At 41.1% G+C, this 19,970-nt stretch overlaps 1 protein-coding gene across 9 annotated transcripts in view; it reads left to right on the top strand.

Annotated features, from left to right (window-relative positions):
- The window catches only part of DNM3 (dynamin 3), a 181,477-nt gene that overhangs the window by 118,917 nt on the left and 42,590 nt on the right, over nt 1-19,970 (top strand). For 6 of the 9 annotated variants that reach the window (XR_010072176.1, XM_063343210.1, XM_063343212.1 and 3 more), the window contains 2 exons: nt 4,538-4,649; nt 8,521-8,532. Coding sequence is in view for 8 of the 9 variants with exons in the window: in XM_063343210.1 (XP_063199280.1) it covers nt 4,538-4,649; nt 8,521-8,532 (124 nt within the window). In the remaining variant the exon portion in view is untranslated. The remainder of the gene's footprint in view (nt 1-4,537; nt 4,650-8,520; nt 8,533-19,970) is intronic. The other 3 variants (XM_063343211.1, XM_063343209.1, XM_063343207.1) reach the window with 1 other exon arrangement.

Raw genomic sequence — 19,970 nt, 5'->3', positions numbered from 1 at the left:
ATTCTGCTTGCATCCTAACAAAAAGACAAGATATTTACCAAAAAAATGTTTGAGATGATAAGTACAGTTGTTTGAAATACCCGTAAAACAAGATATCCCTTTATCTTCAGTCTGTGAGTGGCTTCACTTGTTTTGGGGCAAGTTAAAAGTTAAAAGTGGTTTTGTGTTCTTTGGAGTATTAAAGTGTCTTATAGGCACAATTCTAAAATCTCACCAATATTCTTCCTCTGTAATTGCTGTTTTGTCTCGTCTCATACTGGCAAGAATAAACGCATCTTCATTTAATCTTGGTTTGTATTTTCTCTCTATGGGAAGAAAAATTACGTGCACATACAGCACAGATACGTGGATATGCATTAATACATATGCCCGTGTATCAACTGGTTTTGTAATGTGTCTGCAGTGGTTGCCCTTAACATCTTTCCAGGTTTGTGGCAGATAAATATTCAACGTTAGCTTTAGGGAATTGTGAGAGATACTATCCATCTTGAGGCCCAGCAGTTGAGTCCCCTCGGACAGCAAGCAGTTTCGATGTGCAACTGCTGTAGAGGGAAACCTACTGGTATTGCCTCCAGCGTAGTAGGTAACTAGAAAGCTCTTTCTTTGTGATTTGCAGTTGTGTGTTAATCACCTGTTGGTCCTGGATTGTATAGTTCAATTGTTTTCTAGAACCTTCCCTACGCCATGTTGACAGGCCAGTTTTCAGGACTAGCGGGACAGGAATCCCAGTAACTCAAAGATGGGCTCAGTCTTCAAACTTACCTGCTGCTTTTCCATTTGCTCTTGTACGCTTTCAGATAGCTTACTCCATTCCTGCGTTTTCATGTTAGGATTCTTCTGTGATGGGAGAGGTTAAAGAAATACCTATGGACAATCTAACAGTCATTTCTGCATTAGAAAGTTCACGTTGGGCCCTAAAATGTATGGGGGAAAGGAATCCAGTATGCTGGAAACAAAGGTCATAGTAAAGCGAAGAAGTTGAGTAAGTGAAGTTTCAGCTGAGTGTTTGCTGCACTTTCAAGTAATGGTCCTGGTCTAGAGAAGATAAAGTCCTGAGTGTGGAATTACAGAATTGGAAATGACACTTCTAGTCCAATTGTCTGTTCATCTCCATAAGCAATCGCATTGTGGTTTTTCTGGAGTGCAGTTCTTGAGGTTTGTTTATTTATTTAGAGTGTAATAAAACCTGCAGATAACAAATAGTAATCTTTTGTATTTTTCACTTTGGAAAACAAATAGTATTTTATTAATTTCCAGTAATGCCGCTATGGATATATTTTCACGTACTATGCAGGATATTAAATTACAATGATGAGACTACAGGAGGGAGCAGCATAGGTAGATGTGGTATATGCATATAGCTTTGTACATAGCCTCCCCATTTATGTGTTCACGTTTAAAAAATGTTAAATATTCAAGGGAAATGTTGCACGCAGATTGTACTTCTAGACATGTTCCCATTTATTATATCTGTTTCGTTTCTACAGCCCCTTAGATTTAAAGATGCTTGGATATCAACAAGATTTGTATTGTTGAGAGTTCATCTTTTTTACTTCTTGGTATCCTGTATTATATCATTCTCTTTGATGTATAACATCCCATTTAGCTGCTATAGAGATGACAATGAGAATATGACCTCACTGTATTCCATATGGAGTAAGTAGGTGAGGATTGAGTAGTAACTGTTTCTGTGCTGATGCCTTCAGCAATTTTAAAAAGTGGAAGAGAGAACCAAACAGAAAATCTGAATTGTTTTCAGGAACGTTTTTACAGCTTTCCATGAGACGCCAGTGGATTCCTAATGAATAAAACATGTTAATGTGTTTTTGTAAGATTCCACTAGTAACAGAAAAAGGATACACTCTTTTCAGAAATTTCTTCAGCTTTTTTTCCTGTGCCTTTGAGCCTTTTCAGAAAGAAAGGAAGGTAAAGGAAGTCTAGTAGCAAGGAAGCTGATTTGGGAGGCAAGCATCCATTTCCCTACCCTACTGCAAGCTTCCTGTGTGTTCCGGCTCACTATGTCCTTCAGTTCCTCATTTATGCTGTGAAGCTGAAACCTGTGTTCCGTTGTGGTGTGGGGGGGCAAGATTAGCTACACCAAAATGGTGGAGCCCTCAGATGCTACAGCGAGAGGGGCCTTGGAGAGCCGGAGACATCAGTCGCTTGGCCATAGGGAGTCCCTAGACCTTGGGAAAATACGGAGAAAGAAATGCAGGACTACCAGCTCCCGTCTGTTCAAAGCGGTTGGCTAAAATCCCTTCTCATACAGCTACGCTTGATGTAGCAAGTCACAAAATGCCAAAAAGTTTAATACATAACATGACAATCCTGAAAAAATGTTTTTGCAAGCTGGTGTCATGTTGTTTTGCTCTTGCAGATAAGTATTTTTGGAACTTCCCTATCACTGTGTTTTACAGCCTTTATTTGCTCTATTGTTATTTTTAGTCCTCTTTTCTGAGAGTACCCTTTTACCATTTCAGCTTCCTTTTCCTTCAGTTATAGCTGCTTATTTAACTTAGCCAAAAAACTTATCTCAGTAAAAGTTTCTCCTAACAATAAATTAAAGTGTGGGTTTTTTTTTTTTCTCTCTGGTGATTCCATTTTGCTTCTCTATATCTTTATTGAGTTCTTTGTTTTGTTCAGTAAATGTTGATTCAGAGTTCCACAATATTGCAAACTGAATAAGATTCAAGTGCTTTGCCATCAGTTCAAGATAATGGCATCCGAGGAGGTCGTCCAGGCTATTATTTGCCTTAAGGCAGGGTTAGTTCATTTGGAGTCAGGGAAGAAAAAGGCTTAATTTTACATTTCTAATCGATAAAAAACCCGTAGAGCCTTCGCTTGTTCACACTATCAGTGGCTTTCCCTAAACTATGGGACCTGACCCTCGGGTGTCACTTTGTCCCTTTGGTTTCTCTGGGGCGGAAATGCAGGTGTGGTGCCCCGAGCGGCACTGAAGTGCGCTCCGGTGGCATCCCTCATCCGGATGCTTGCAAGGAGTAGTGCAAGCCCGGTGCTGAACACGCTCATGCCTGGCTGCTCAGATGTAGCCATTGAAATTGGTGAGAATTACGTCACCAACATAAGGAAATCTGACTATGTCCTTTATTCTTTGCAGTTTTGAATGCTGTCCATAAATTTGCTAAAAATCCCTGATTTCCTTCTGTTGAGAAATGGGTATACACCGGTTGCCATCCTGTGGTTTCATGGCTGATAATTTAATGATTAGGTGTCACACCTTCTTCACGCTCTGGCACGAACACTTACTCTTCAATTGCAATTTTTCTACCCATCTGTTTCCTGAGACTGCCCCGAAAAGTCGGGCTAGGAGCTGTCTGGTGACATCGTTGGTAAGGGAGCGCTTCTGGGAGTGGGAATTACATCAAGTCAGTTGTATTTCGGCAGCGCGACCATGAAATCCCACCAGTCCCTGAACGCTAAAGAAATTTGTCCAGACAGTGATAATGGTATCCTTATTTCCTGATTCTATATTAAAATTGATTTTCTCAGAATGTGGGGTAGAAATGACCTCTGTAGTTGCATAATGAAACCAAAGAACCCTTTGTCGTTGCTGCCTTTGAAAGTTAAGTCATTTTCATCAACCCTTCCCTACACCCCCTGTCCCCCCTTCTCCATAGCTTGCTAAGGGAAGAAAACAGTCTTGTGATAGAAGATTGATCCTTGTGCAACTGTTGAGATCCAGCAAAATGTGGTTTCCTAACCTTTGTCAGACGAGCTTGTAGCCTTTCCTAAAAAGACTGTTGGCTGACAAATTTACAGCAGTCTGGTCTGTATATAGAATTTGAATTCAGAAACTAATGGCTAAACCGTAAGGGGAAAAATCTGCTCTATTTATTGGAGAATTTACAAGTACCACCTTCCTACATATGTATTTTTCCTCCTTTCTCTTTTCTTCCATTAAGTGGTTCCCTATATTTATCTAATTATATGAATTACCTGCGAGACGTGATATTTAAACTTCTCCCAGTTTTCTTACTATGACGGCAGACATCAGAGCTTTGTTTTGTTTGTTTAAAATACCTGATTATCATTGTGTTCTTTCTCCTTTTACCGATGATGTCTAAAAGCTAAAAAGGGGGATATAATGCATTAAAAGGACTTAACGTGGGGGAAAAGTTGCATCGTTAATTATTTTGATATTTATTTTGGCTACAGCACCAATCAGTCACAAGACGTGCGGTTTTGTTGGTGTGGCCTCTGTGTGTTTGTCCTCTGCATCACCACAGCCATTTTTTCCTAAAAGTGCTCCATTTTGGCAAAAGCTGGAAAATGGATTTTAAGTAGTTTCATGGTGCTTTCGGATGATTATTATTTCCAGAGCTGTGCTGTAGCATTCTAAGATATTTTTAAGTCCTCCATGTAATTATTATTAAACAAGCACCTGTCCCATAAACTCTATTGTCCAAAACAATTACCAAGTAATTTCTGATCCCAAAGGATTTTTAATTTAAAATGCTGTGTGCATGATACGGAGCAGTAAAATGCTAGTTTTACAATGTGGTGCTCTTTGTTCTAGGAATGTTTACAAGGATTACCGTTTCCTTGAGCTAGCCTGTGACTCCCAAGAGGAGGTGGATAGCTGGAAGGCATCTCTGCTACGAGCCGGTGTCTATCCCGATAAATCCTCAGTAAGTCAAACAGCTCACTGGTTTTCCAGTAGCTGCTCTCTTCGAGTGAGAAAAACATGATCATATCATCTGGAAAAACACAATGTCTGCAGATATTTCAAGAAACGATGGCCTTTTTGTTGTACTCTTCTGTGGTGACTTTGAAATATTCATGATGAAATATTTTAAGATCGATTTATGCATCAAACCTCAATATTAAAACCCCCCCAAACAACAAACTAAACCTTCCAAAATGTTATTCATTGGTTCTGTGCTGTAAAAGCGTTGAGTGATCTGGGGTTTCCTGAGCTTCGTTGTTTCTATTAATGTCATCTAAGGTAAAGATGTGCTTTGAAGAGTTTGTTCCCTCAAGCTCTGTATTCGAGAACTGACAGAAGCATTCCAGGCAATCATGTCTATTTATTTTACTGATTCACTGCATGGTTTTTTGTGTATGAAACACATGCTAAACCTTTCCAAAGGCGGTTTTACTCAGCTAATCATCATGTGAAGCAAATTGAACAGGATGCAATAAAAAAGCCTCTATTAATTTAACAGAAAAGACAGAAAGTCAGGAAACGGAATATACCCAACTACCATTTCATATTTTTTTCGACTTTTTTATTTTGTTTTTTAATATCAAATGGTGGTTTGAGAAGTATCCAGAGAGAAGGGTGACTAGCAAAAATACCTGTCATTTGAGCTTCTGAAAGTTCCTCTAATGCATTGTTCACCTTCCTTCAGTAAGTCTGCTGGATTTTGATGGAATTTGTTCTTCTTCCTGCTTGTTTTCCATGGGAAGGCCGGGTCCCTTGAGTGGGGGGTCGATCTTGTGCTGTCTTCCATCTCTTCATCTTTCTCTTCCTCATATTTCCCTTATAATTGTGGTACCTCCGTGGCTTCCAGTATAACGCTGCCTGCTATTTATGCAAAGAACCCTCACCTTCCCCTCTTCATACCAAGTTTCAAGGCTACCATCAAAAGATCAATCAGAGAATCCTTGAACTGCTGGATTCTCCAATTATTAGAGGAATAAGCAGTGATGATGATGGTAATGATGATGATTTTTTAGGAATAGTTCAAATATGAATTTTGCAGGAGACCTACCAGGTATCTGAGACTTTACCTTTTTAAAAAAAAATAAATTTTGGTGATTCTTCAGTCAGTATGTTACCTGTCCCAGTAGATCAGTTCCTACTTTAGACCACCAGAACTCGTTTTACAAGGATTAGTTATGAGAGGTTCCCCTAATTAATTACTAGGAACAAAATATGGTATTGTTACGGTGGGATTTTTGTCCTAATCAGGTTTTAATAATGATGTCAAAAAAGCCTGTTGCTGCCTCTGGTTTAATCTTGTATTCTGTAACATGTTTATCATATTCATATATCTGTTATTTTATCTTTAAACAAGACAGACTAGTTGGATTTCTAAACTTCTCTCTTCCTGTCTCTCCCTTCCCCCTAAAAATATTTTGTATTCAAAATATGTTTATAAAGAATGCTTGGTTTTGTTTCAAGTTGGTCTGTCAAAGGATCTTAGATACAAGATGAGAAACTTTCTCGAAAGACAGAAGTAGAAGGGAGTCAAAATTCAGGTCTTCTTTGAGCTGGAATTATCTTCACATTATAAAAAGGGTGAATATTATTGTTCCAAACCCCTGTAATTTGAAATTCACTCAGTAGACTATCAAGCTGTTCAGGAAAGATGCTCGATGCTACTCTAGTCTCGCGAAGCACTTTGTTCCTGCAGGACTAGATGTCCAGATGTGCAGACTGCAAGTCTGCTCTTCAAGTTTGGAATTTTGCAAAGCAAAAGCTCCAAGGCCCAGAGTACCTTAGAAGCTCCAGTGGAACTTAAATAAAAATCAGCAGCGCTTCATTAAAATCCCGTGCATACTCCTCAGTTTCACACCTTCCTCTGACAATATAAAATAGTTTCAGAGATCCCAAGTCTTTTAGTCTCCTTCGAACATTTGAGAGACTGTGTTTTTACGTAGGAGAGACTGCCAGGAAACGGCAGCAACTTGCGTTTACATCAGTGCTTCCCCACAGCTTTGCGATCCTGGAGTTAAAAAGGCAAAGAGGTGCCCTCGCCCCTTCCCAGCCTGACCTCCTCCCTCTTTTTTCATGGGCGAGCCACAGCTGGTAACTTGGAGTATCCGAGGCTTTGGCACCAGAAGGAGAAAAATTGCTGCTTAGAAATGAAAAATAGATTAATGGGGCTGTAAACCTGGAGCACGGCAGTGGTGGAGCTGGCCTGCTTTCTGTAACTGCCAGAGCAGCGCGCGCAGCCTGGAATTTGGAAGCGAAGCCGTGTGCTTTCATTAACGGTTCTGCCGCTCGTGCGCAAGGACGCTAGTGGAAAACCCAATGCAGTTGCCCCTAACCAGGTTGCTTCTGCAGTGGCAGGAAAAGTAGGAATTCGTCGCTGAATTAAAGAGATTTGTTCTCAGTTCTTACCGCGGGCAAATCTCTCAACTGAGAATATTCATTTTTCAGTTTTTTTTTTTTTTTTTTTTATAGTGCTACTTAAAATTGTGTGATTGCAGTGGTAATGGGGCTCCATAGTTACTGCCACTAATATGAAGTCTCTATTACTAATTTAATGCTGTAAACTAAGTCCAAGGTTGTTGATTATTAATTTTTCTTTTTGCCTAAATCAGTCTCATTAATATATTAGAAATTAAAGGCCAGGTATCACCCCATTCCTCCATTTTGCTTCCATTTGCCTGCCTGGCCTGGCCCCCTGCATGTGGGGAAGCACACTCACTTTCATATATTCACTCTCTTGTTAACTGTCTTTAATCGCCCCTCAATTTTGCTCTATAAAACCCCAAATTCCTTTGCAGTTTGCCAAGTCACCTCCTTCCCCCAGGAGCTTGGCTTTTGTCAGGACATGGGCTTTGACAGCCACCCGGCTAGCAGTGAATCAGTGTTTTTATTTTTCCAACCCATATGCAAGTCAGTTTGCTTGATATAAATCACACTGTGGCCAATTCACTTTGAAACGGGATATTCATTTACCAGCTGACTTTACTGCCGGGTTTCTGGACTGATGCATCCAAAAACCTCCTTTTTTAAAAAATGACTACAACTTTGTGACTAACCTTTCCAGACTGTATTTCTCAACTGTAGGCTGCTGTTTATTTTGGCTGATTTCCCACTGTATAATATACGCTCTTCATGCCAGCTCATGGCAAAACTCACAATTAAAAAAAAATAAAATAATAGCACAGATGTTTGTCGTAACTTGCTGCGCACACTTTACCTCACTAGCACCATCCATTCCTTTTCCCCCTCTCCCCTAATGCCATCTCCTCCTTATTTTTATTACTGATCTAAAAGTTCAATATTTGCTTTTTTAAAAAGTGTTGGATTGTGAAACTTTCCGTTCGTTGGCAAGTCGTAAGGAGGGGCTGTCATGCAAGGGTAAGCAGACATGTTTAGCGGGTTGCTTTGCGTACTGGAAGTTCAGTATTACCAATGCACGAAAATCCCTCTGGCTTCCGTCCCATCCCTAGATCATCTCAGGCCTCATTTTCTTCTCCCTTGTGTTAGTGTCCACCGACTTCCCTGGAGCTGCTCCTGATTTACACTGGAGGAAGCAAAATTGGAATCAGAATGTTTGAGCGGAGAGGAAATTTTGAAAAAAAAAACAACCAGTGTGAATTTACAACTTAACTGAACATTTTAAATCCTTTGCAAATGCCCTGTGCTCCCCTGGTAACTATCTAACTAAAGGATTCAGTGAATGTTCTTTTGAGTGAGTTCCTCGTTCACTTTGAGCTGTTTTCAGAACTGTACAAGTTAGACCGAATGCATGTAAAATAAATGTATCTAACATTTCTTTTTTTTTCCCCCCTCTTTCCTCCTTGCTGCATCCTGCAAAGGGGAACAACAGAGTAAGTTCTTTGTCCTTTTACAAAATCCTTTTGTATCCTGTCTCAAGGGTTTTGTCAGGAAAATCGGTTTCTCTTTTGGTTCACGCAACTACTGCCTGCATACTCTTAACAGCAAATTCCTATTGCAAATGTGGGTGCAAAAGTGTCTTGTAGAAAACTATTAACAGCTCTTTGTTTTAATTTTGGGGAAGGAGGTGTGTTGCTGAGTGTTGTTTTTTAAGGCGGTTCAGCAAGAATGATACTATAAAACAGTATTGGGACCGAAGATTATGAAGGTATAGTAATAAAGACCTTCTGAGGAAAGGTTACTACAGTCTGATGAAACTCATTACAGCTGGATTTTTTGACCATACATCAAAGCTTGTATTAATGGGCAGTTATAAAAACCCAGCACTAAAGTCTTAAATAACAGATTTGCTGGCGTTGTTGGCTAAGCTGAACTAGATCAGTGTACTGGCTTTGAAGGTGCCTTAAAATGGATGGAGGAGGGTGGGGTCAACATTTGACTTGGCTTCTAGACCCTTGATGTGTTCCAGCTGGACAGCAGCAGAAGGGTGTGGGGTGTGGAGAGGGAGAACTCAAATATGCATGGTAGGGTTTGGGGTTTGGTTTTTTGTGTGGTTTTTTTTTTTTTTTTTTGAAACTAAGCAGCACATAAAAAGACAGTTTTGCTGATGTTGATCTGATAAACTAACAAGCGGTTCCCAGGGTTAGTACTTTTTTAATGCCATTTTTACTGAGCTTAAAGAATGGAAATTGCACATCTCGCGCTTTGGAATATGAGGCAGAGAGAGTTTGTCATACCACGGAAAGAAGTTACACAGCTTTTGTGCCTTTTTTTCCCCCCCCCCCCTCCCTTTCCTGTTTTGGTATATTAACCCTTAGGAAGATACATCTGGAGCATCAAAAGATGCTTCATAGCAAATTCTGAAATTAGGCCCTGAAATATTGCCTGGCAGCATCTCATTGTGAGCTTGAAGCATTTCTGGTGTGTTCGGGAAAGGCCCAGGTGGGGTTTAAATGTTCTGAAGGTTGGGGAATTTTGTCTGCTTTTACTTTCTGTATTTTTAAACCAGTTTTTGGCCACTTCTGTTTCCATGGCAGCTGGGCTCAGAAGCACGAAAAATCTTCTGTTTTGTTAGCCTGCCTGAGAAAAGGGGCTCTTAGTGTTGGGTGGGGAGGGGTTAAGAGAAGTGGTGTATCGATGGCACGGAGAGAGAGACTTTACATAGGAGATGGTGTGAAATGTAAATATTAACTGTGTACACTGAAATATCAAGGTAATATTTATAATGTCTCTTTACGATATGCTGACTTAGGGCTTTGCTGCTGCAGTGGATGCTGATCTGATATCCAGAGGAGAGGGTTAGACTGTAGTTGCTCTGTCAAGGGAAACGGGGATGGATGGGGCACCAAAGAGCTCTTGGGGCTGGCACAAAGAGAATCTGGAGGTCAGGACTTGCATGGACCAGCTCTGTTCTCCAGAGACAGCAGCTATGGGGCACCCCAGGGAGGTCAGGGACAGTAGCATCTGACATAGAGTTAATTGCTAGCATAAGGCAGGATACCTGTAAGCAAATTGAGGAGAAACCTGTGAGATGTGAGTTTTGGTGGAGCTGTTAGCTCTCCTTTCGCTCTGAGCAAAGGGCAGTTCTTGCTGTAGGTTCAGAAATGATCTCCATCTGGCCTGGGCTGTCAGCCAGAAGGTAACTCCAAAAGAAACCTCCAGAAAACCATCCTGATCTTTCTCTTGGATCCACTTCCTTGTAAGGATTCTTGTATCCTCATCTGTGTCCCCCCCTTCTCTTTCACACAGGTCATTTGTGCTGGATTCTGGAGGTTACGTTGTCCCAATTAGACAGATAGAATTAACCTGCAGCTGCCTGCAGGGGCTCAAACCCCACAAACATCTTGAGATTTCTGCACCTAGTGGCACAGAAAACAAAATGGGTAAACCTGAGAGGTGACAGGAGTGTTTGAGAAGGGGTCAGGGGAGGAGAGGAACGGCAGGTTGAGGATGATGATGGTTTCTCAAAGCTTCTGATGCAGCTTTATGCTGCTAAACTGCATAATCCTTCCTTACTGTCCTGGTACGGATTTACTGGGTAGGTAGCAGAGCTGTAACACTCCTTCTAGCACTGCCTGGTGTGGCATTCATGCTGTGGGTCATGTCACATGTACACTGTGGGTCATGTCATAGGCACCTGTGTAAAGATCCCGTACCCACCCATTCAGATTGTGGCTGCCTTTATACCTCTGCCTTTAGCTTTGCACTCTTCAATTTAGAAAAATAAAAATAAACATTGGAGTAATTAATTCCTAAGAAAAAGGGGGGCAAAGGGAAGCCAAGAGGGTTTATAATAGCACACTACTAATCGTTTTTATTTTTACTTTTTATTGTTGCACAATCATTAGCGTAAGTGAGATTTCTCACATGGTTAAAGATAAATATATCTTCAAAAGCTTTGTTGGATAAAATCTGTAAAAGGGTCGTGTAGAATGAGGTAATGGAGACCTACCTCATTCAAGAAGCACATGTTGGCAAGCTCCCTCTTGCTAATATTAAAAGCGAACTCCGCTCAGCAGCCAGGCGCAGGGGGAGCGGAGCATTGCCCAGGGCTGTGTGGAGCCTGGCAGCTTCAGTCCGGGTGCTGAAGGCACGGGAGTTGGGCATCTTCACCAGCCTCATTTAAAAAAACAAACAAAAAAAAATCCCCTCAAAACAGCCCTCCAGAACTTGCTGTTTGAAGACAACAGCAGCAAAACCTATGATATTCTCATGAAGTCCGCGTTCATTACGCTTCCAATGTTGTTAGGTTAAAAGATTAAATAGATACTGTGACCTTATGAAATCTTGTTCCAACTCCCTAGGCACTTGAGCATTAAAATAACAACCAAAAAAACCCCAAAAAACCAAAGTGACACTTTTACTGTAAAGATTCACCTTTCCTTTGTCATCCATAAGCCCTGAGTTGGCCAATCATTTCTGCCTAACTTGAAGAATTGCTTCAATGCTGAGATCAGACTTGAGAAAATTCAACTTCTCAAATACAAATCTGATTAATTTCTTTTTGTGGATAAAAGGACTACGAATTTCTTATCTTCTAATTATTTTGCACGACTGTGCTTGCTGATACCCTTTACAAAGCATGTATAACTAAGTATATCAATAATATATTTATCTCAGTTAATGGAGGTGTCCCAGTGTGGATAATGTTGCGCATGTGAACGTTCACTGAATATAAAGTCAGTTAGTGTAATTTAGTTGGAATTTTCTCTCAAGAAAAACAGGATTCCCTTTGAAAGAAGGAAAATACTCTCCCTGCCAGGTCGGTTTGCATGTTATTCCTTAAAATACTTCTTGGTGACATATTAATTGCTTAGATTCAAGTCTTTCCTTTTTTTTTTTCTTTTTTTTTCTCTTTTTTTTTTTTTCTCTCTGAGTGGGGGTAGTTTTACTAACCCCAGATTCCAGATCAGCTGCTCCATTAAGAAGACCAGATGTCCTACTGTCTCTTGAGACAGACAGTCCTGGAAAACGGGAACTTAGTGAAGTCAGGATGCTCGTTCTACCTACATATATGACAACAGCTCTCTCAGTTCATCTATTTCATGCTTGGCTATCGACATGTAAATGCAGATATAGTGCCAGAAGCCATGTGGATCTTTGCATTGTAATACGGCTCTGATGCGCTCTTTCAAATTTGGCCGCGCTTCTGAAGGGTCTTCAATTACCTCCCAGACATAAACTTTGACTCAGGCAGTTACTGGCTGTGGTGATGCTCTGCCAGTGTCCCAGCCAGATTCAAACTGAAAGGAAGTGGTTCTGCTCTGGGATTGCTAAAGTCCAGGCTCGAGTTAAGGTCCCGAACTAAAAAAAGTAAAGACTCATTTGGGTCGGTTGCTTAGTAGTAAGTTGAAATGCAAACTGTACTGATATGTCAGAGGGTAAAATGTTGTAGATAGAAGTGTAAACTGTGCACTTATGGTTTTACTTCCTTTTTTTTTTTATTTAAACTAATATATGTTAGAAAAGGAAGGCATTGAATTCTAGGAAAAGAAGAATCCACTTCAGTTATGACCAAAATTGGCCCCAGGCCAACTAGGTTTAAAAATAACTTCTAAAAGAAGTGTTAATTTTTATGTGTATATATATATCATTTTTTTTAAAAGTGGAAAAATGCCATATTTTTATAGACAGTGTTTCAGTCATTGCTTTGAACAGATGAATTGAATTTTACAATGAAGTCACGGTCTCAAGGAGCAGACGGAGCGAGCGAGCGTGCATGCGCACACATGCTGGCTCCAAGGCGGTCCAAAATACAGGGAGGAAAGGAAATGGCAGGCTGTTTTTCACTCCCTTCCTTGCTGCCCTGCCGATTCAAGGATACGAAAACGTGTTTCAGATAAAAAGCTACTTCCTTGTTCTCCTAAATATTTACTAGTTCAAACAAAAACTAGATGCGACCTTGTTCCCCGAGAAGCAGAGCAGCCCTGGTCTATATTCTTGTAAGAGCGAAATAATTGCTGGCACGAGAGAGTTAAAAATGTACAGGGGAAAAAGAGATTCATAGTATTGCATCAGTTGCACTGACTGTAACAAGATGCAGGCTTGAACGGACTGAATGATTTCAAAACCAGTCCCGGCGAAACTGGTAACTGCCTATCGGGGGTCGGGGGTTCAATAGCTGTCACAGGGTTTTACGTTTCTGCTCTTAAACGGGACAGCTGACATTAAGCAAACTCCAGGAAATTCAGAAACGAGCAAACATTTCTGTAATGTCTTCATGGTGGGCTCTTTACTGTGCTTTTGGCAAAGAATCTGCATATTGAAAATATTTTTAAATTCTTCGGGTTTTTTTACAGCACGGCTAATTTTTTGCACCACTTCCACTCTGATGAAGGATTTCATTGAAGGTTTACGGAACAGTTGAAAACTCCCTGGTTGTGAAGTTTGAGATAACGGAGCACAATTGTCAGCCCTGTTCTAGACATACAGTGAGATTGGCCCAGGGGAAGGCAGTGAAGGTGGCCAACCTCTAAGGAGGCTTTCCCAGCCCTGGTCAATGAGCACTGAGAGTTGGCTGGTGGAGAAGAAGGTGCTTCTGGACTGTGGTGCACCAAGCTCTGCCACAAAAATCCTTTGGACTCTAGGCTGATACCTGCAGCTTGGAGTCCCTGTGTCTCCAGGTCTCGGAATAGCTGCAGTCAGGAAGGGCTGATTGCCCCTTTAGTGTATGGGGTCACCCATGAGGGGGACCACAGGTATTGCAAGACTTTGGGACAATCTTAAAATATCTTCCTTGTCTTCCAAGTTAGTAATTGCACAAAACCCTACTCCTGAGTAATAACTGGCAATAAATAAAAATTTTAAATATTTTTTTTCTGCCAAAAACGTCACCAGGCTCACCCTTCCATAGCATTTACAGTGTAACAGGAAATGTAGTCATTGGACATGAGGGTGGAGGGCAGCTGGTGAACGGCCAGATGCTTCTTTTTCTCTCATTTACAAGGGAAAACAAGATGATCAGGAGAAACTGAATGCTGTTTTTTTTCCCTGACTCCGTTTTGGACAAAAACCTAAGACGTGCAATGTCTAGTCTGATGCATAGTTCATCCTGGATTTCTTTAACCTTTGCTACTTATCCTTTTTGTGGAGATAGTTTTATACTTACTCTCCATATGGTGAGTCACACTCAAGTTCCATGTTCTGTCTGTAAAATCCTCCATTCTGGAACTGCATTCTCCACTCATGTAACTTCCCTTTCACAATGTCCCCTGTTCTGTTCTCTGGTGACTCCTCAGCTCCTGTCCCACCTGTTTCCCAGCTCCATTGTGGCCTTTGATTGACTTATGTCTTCCCTGACCTTCTCTGTTTGTTGTGTTCTGTGACGCTTGATATATCAACTCAGCTGATTTTAAAGAACTGGGATGTCCCACCAGAAGAAGCTGGCTATGGACATTCTGTGGTGTTTGATCTGTGCGATTCTTTGGTGACTTTCATACCCGTGTTCTTAAAACCCCTGGTCCTGCAGTTGAGAAACAAATGGTGTTACTCTGTTTCCTTATGTTCTTCCTCTTTTAAACCCAACCTGTGCATTTCCCTTTTTATAATCAAATTATTTGTAATTCAAAGAGAGAATTATATATCATTGAATATGCCACTAAGATCAAATAACGTATGTGAAATTATTTGGGTAGGTGTAAGCTCTGTGGTGCGTAAAGTACCATGAGCTGTTTGACTATCTGCTATTTAAATGGTCTAATGTGGGCCTGACACAAGCTGTCGGGTCCATATTACACCATTTATATAGGAGGTAGTCAAACTTTTCCATTGTATTTGTTACACAGTATTATCTTGACCTGTTCAACAGTTGGGGTTTCAATCCTGGGCAGCGTATCTAAGGGCATTTAGGGAAATCAACTAAAGGAACGAACCCAGAGCAAGGAAGATAAAGTCCATGAGAAAAATTAATCTTATGCAATGTAATTTAGCATTCAGTTGTAGTTGGGTGGTTTAAAACTGCTTGACTTCCAGACCTAGATATTTTCCAGTGGAAGCAGGAAACCCCATGTAGTAACTAGAATTATTTCCAGTCATAGGCCAGTAGTCCCTAGCTGTGTTCTACAGGCGCTGTACAGGAGTAGTCTGTAGTTGCTCACGACCACAGGCTGAAAACAACTGCCGTACTGTAATTCCAAATTACAGTTATTAAAGGTTATCTGACTGATTCAGATAGGAGATTCTCAGAAGCACTGTCAGTGCTAGATTGTCCTTACCTTTGCTGTGAGGACCACTGTTTTAATCACTTTTGCAACTGCATACAGCCAGGCATCCGCAAAGAGCTCGACCTCTCCTATTTATGGTGTGTCTTACTGTGGTTAACCAGATGGGGATCTATATCACTCGTGACGTCTCTATTCGCTATTTACTGCCTTTAAATTTAGCTTTTAATATTGCATAAATAGAACCGTTTTCAGGTAGGGCTAGCAATTTCCTGGGTGTTTGAAGCTGCCTCTTCCAGTGCTTCGGTTCCACAATTAGAGTTCTCTGATGTGATCCCAACTGAGCTCAAATATCTCATTATGCCCTTTTTGGCATGAATCTTTCAGATCTTGATGCAAGGCACAGTGCAGAGTTCCTGAAAGCAATATTCTCCGCCAGGCTGATGGATCCGGGCATGTTGGATCCATCCACGGGTGATCACACATCACCTGTGACCCAAGAGATGTGGCTGCAAACACTCAAGAGATGTGAAGTTTTCATGCCAGTTGTGTGCACCAGGGAGCTCTATTTGCACAGTTCCTTGATGTTCCTCAGCTGAGGGCTTTGATATAGCTAATGATCTGACTCTGTGAACAATGACGCCAGCAGGCAGCCTCAAATGTGTTGGTGTCCAGAGCTGTGGGACTATACATGAAGCAGAGTTGGTATATTTATACATGGGCCAATGTATGTCTCTGTATGTATGTACAAGTCACCAATTTCCTAAGCAAAGCTAAGTCCTTACGCTCGTTTGTAGGACTACTTTACCTCTGGAGCAGTGGCTTCTGGTTAAGCACTCACTGCTGATTAAAATGTTAAAGCTAAGGCTAGCAGCGAGAACAAAATACAGCATTGTCTGCGGTCCTTAACACTATCTGCGTCGCCCCTGGTATGGGGAAAATCAAGGCTCTGGTTTTAGGAAGCTTGCCCTTCACTTGTCTTCAATAGTTTGAAAACATCAACTCTCTGTGCTCTTTGTTACGTTGTGCTCTGCAGGAAATGCCTCTTTACCTGTGGAGTGAATGCATATGCTCAGAAACGGTTTAACTGCGACCAGTCTAGGTCATGGAAAGGCTGGAAGATGGCACAGTGAAGTCAATGGCATCAATTTCCAGAGAGTTAGAATTTCACCCATTGTGAGTGGGTGCGTTGTCCTTAGTGTTGTCTGTTTTTAGAGGACTGTTGTTTTTTTTTCCGTGCTTTCTGTAGTCTGATTAGTGTTCTGCTAAAATAAAGTTCTCCTTTCCTAGAACCAGTCCTGGCATTGTCTGATTGGGGCTGTGATTCCTGCCCCATGTCGTATTTCTTTTATTTAGTTCCATCTTATTCGTACAGTTTCTTTTGTAAGCCACAGCATGATGCCTTTCCAGCAGCTGTTTTTAATATTGTGAATAGATACTATTTGTCTAGAAGCTGCAGTTGTGGACCAGGATCCCATTTTACAAACTTAGAGTAAAAACATGGTTCCTTGCAGTCAAAGAATGACATGAGAGAATCGATGGATAATTACGGAAGTGTCCTGTCTTTGTTTTTTGTTAAAGGTTTGTGACTAGCCATTGAGTGCCTCTGGAAACAGAGGGTCTTGAGGCAAAACTACCTGTTTGTCACTGTTCAGACTAGCAGGGCATGGGATTTAGGATTATTTTGTTGCTAATGAATTCTGTAAAGAAGGAGCATGATTTCTTTCATGGGAGTTCTCTCCTCAAGCCTGAGAAGGCAGTATTATGAGTGGTTTGGAGCAGGTTTGGCAAGGTGTCTTCATCTTCTGTTCTTCAAAAATACCTCACTCCAACATCTTTTGAGTATGCAGCGATTTCTTTCTGCCTGTCTTTTAAGAACAAGTGGTGGTTAATCCTCCTGTTCTGAGTATTTACCAGACTCGCTTCAGTTCATCTCTGAAATTTGACACTAGTTCATTTGAGCGTCTGCCCTTACCTGGTGGAAGCATCTCAGCTTAAAGGATGATTGGAAATTTGCTCAAGTGGTTTTGTTGGGTCAGTTGTTCAAGTGATTTAAAATCAGTCATCATTACGAACTAGCCTAGACGTAAGCATGCATGTGAAGTTCTCTGTCCTTTTGTTTCAAAGGATTTTACCCAGGACAGAGCAAGCGTGTCTGCTTTCAAAGAACCTTGGAGTCTTTGCTCAGGTACACTGAATGGATTTCCTTTAGTGTATACAAGTATCAACATTTTCTCTTCAAAATTCAGATCTTTTCTGATGGGATACCTCTGGGGAATTGCCTGTATTTCTAGGGATCTGTGTCTAGAATAACCTATGATTATTCCTTCCAAGTCTGGACCTCTTGACTGTAGGCTACTTCACTCTCCCTTTGTAGACAGTGGGTCCTTGGAAGCAGAAGCTCAACTGTCCCAAGTGCCAGGTTCCTAGGTAATTGTCTACGGGCAACATGACGGTAAAGCGAGGGAACTCAAATTTACAGCAGAGTACTGAAGAACTCTCTGGTAAGGTTCAGGAACGTTGACGTTCAATGAAAGATAAAAGGACGCATGACTTCTCAGTGTGACCTGTTCCTCTTACATGCGTTGCTGGGTTTTCAGGCAAAGTCATTTCCGCCTATCCTCTTTCTAGTTTAATCTGCCATTTTGCATGTTGGAATGGTTAACTTGACCTAAATGATGCTCCTGTTTCAAAGCAGTTACTTCTATCTTACTTGCAGCTGCATTTTTTTCTGGGCGAAGCTCTTGCTTCTTCCGTATTGGTGGCCTTTGGGGTATTCTTTCATAGCTTTTTATAAAATATATTCCATCGTGTATAGAAGAGCATTAAACTATCTACCAGAGTTTACAGATAGTCACAAATACCTGAAAGATTGTCACAAATACCCTGTTCCTTCCAAATTCAACCCCCAACTGACAATGGAAAATTACAGTTCAAATATCAGTGATGCTACCTCTTTTGTTGCTGAGCATTTTGCTAAAAACACTGCTTTACTATGGTAACTCCACCGTCCCTTGGGAATAACTCTTCCATGCTTCCAACCTTGCGTTTTTTTTCTTGACAAGTTTCTGGCTGTATCCTGGAAAATTTCTGGAGTCTGCTATGGATCTACAGCAGCTGAAAATACGGGGAGCAGTATAAACTAAAGCACCTTATGTTTGGTATGAAAAGTAATAACTTTGGGCAGGGGAGGTTTCCAGTGCAAATTAAAATGTCCGCATTCACACTTAACAAACTAAAACTCATTAGAGAGTGAGGTAAAATTACTAAGAAGTTGCTACCAAGTTTCCACTGTGTCCTCCTGGACATCTGCAAAAAGGAAGCAGCTTTGCTACAGAAGGTAAGCTCTGCTTGACACAGAATGCTTTTGTTAATATTCCTACCTGGAATCTCCAACAGTAGAGTTTTTTAGTCAGTCCAAGTTCAGGCGTCACGGTGTTCAGATCTGGTAATTTGTTTGGAAACCACTGTAATCGCTCTGATTTTTATGAACTTACTTTACCGAGTTTAAAATCTCTTTGCTGGAAGATACGCTTAAAAACACACAACATGCTTCCAAAATGTTGTGCTAATCAAAAAAAAAAAAAAAAAAGAAAAAAGAAAAAGAAAGAAAAAAAGCTCCTCATAGCCAGAGAAGTTATACATTGCAAGTTAAATCCATCCCTTCTTTGGACAGAATACTATTTCTTGCACAGCCTGCTGTGTGTCTGATAACATATTCCAGAGAGGCTGTGCGTGCAGCGAGCTTTTCATTCAGTTTCTTTGGGTGTAGTACAGCAGGATATTTGAATCCGTAACATTTAGTTATAAAAGATGCAGAATGTATTGAAATCCAGGCATTTATGTATCTTGAGAGTACGACTGCATGTAGTCAAGAGAGGAGCACTCTCCAGTGTTGTAACAAAAAGCATTCTTTTCACGTTTCTTCCCAGTTTGCATTAGACATGTCATAAAAGAGCTAGAATGTGAGGCAGACTTTGCAAGGAGCCCCGGCAGTTCTTACTGGTTTTTGGGTTTCCCAAATAGAACTGTGCTCTGTAGGTTGTTCTGCTGCCAAAGGTTTTATCATGTGGACCAAGTATCGTAACGGAACAAACACCATCTTCATGTGTTTTTAGACATGTTATTTACTGGGGTTTCCCTGAAGAAAGCTTAGGGATTCTTTCCTTATGAGTCACTGACCAAGTGATTGTTTTTATATAAACTTTCCTTCAGCTGGTTAGAGTTGGAACACGGTGTCTTCTGCTCCTTCTGGGGTCTGACTTTTCTCTTAATTTCTTTTAATGGTTGTTCCTGCAGCCAACAGGATGGTTTGAACCTCACGGCCTTCCCCCCGCACCCTCTCCGAGTTCTGCAGTCTTGAAAATCACTGGTCGCGCCAGCAGACGCGCTGGTGGCCATCACTCTTTGTGTGTAATTCCACTATTCAGCTTTCTGCCTCGTGGTGCTTTTTCAACTCTGCACCTTACTTGTGGCTTAGGGAGAACGTGCCGCCGACATTAGCCAAACTGGAGTTTGCATTTTATGTGCTGAAATGAAAACAAAAAGTTGATATTTGACTTCTAGCGGCATAAAGGTTAAAAGCTATAAAAGTGCTGTGTTTCCATAATGGAAATGACTAAAGCTGGAGAGACACATGCCTTCCCTTACATACCCCTGAATCCTTTCCCACCCTCTTTCGGTGGCTGCAGTGGAGTCGTCTTTTGCCAGCG

Source organism: Chroicocephalus ridibundus, chromosome 8, assembly GCF_963924245.1.
Source record: "Chroicocephalus ridibundus chromosome 8, bChrRid1.1, whole genome shotgun sequence".
Taxonomy (NCBI): domain Eukaryota; kingdom Metazoa; phylum Chordata; class Aves; order Charadriiformes; family Laridae; genus Chroicocephalus; species Chroicocephalus ridibundus.
This window is presented reverse-complemented; position numbering and strand designations above follow the sequence as displayed.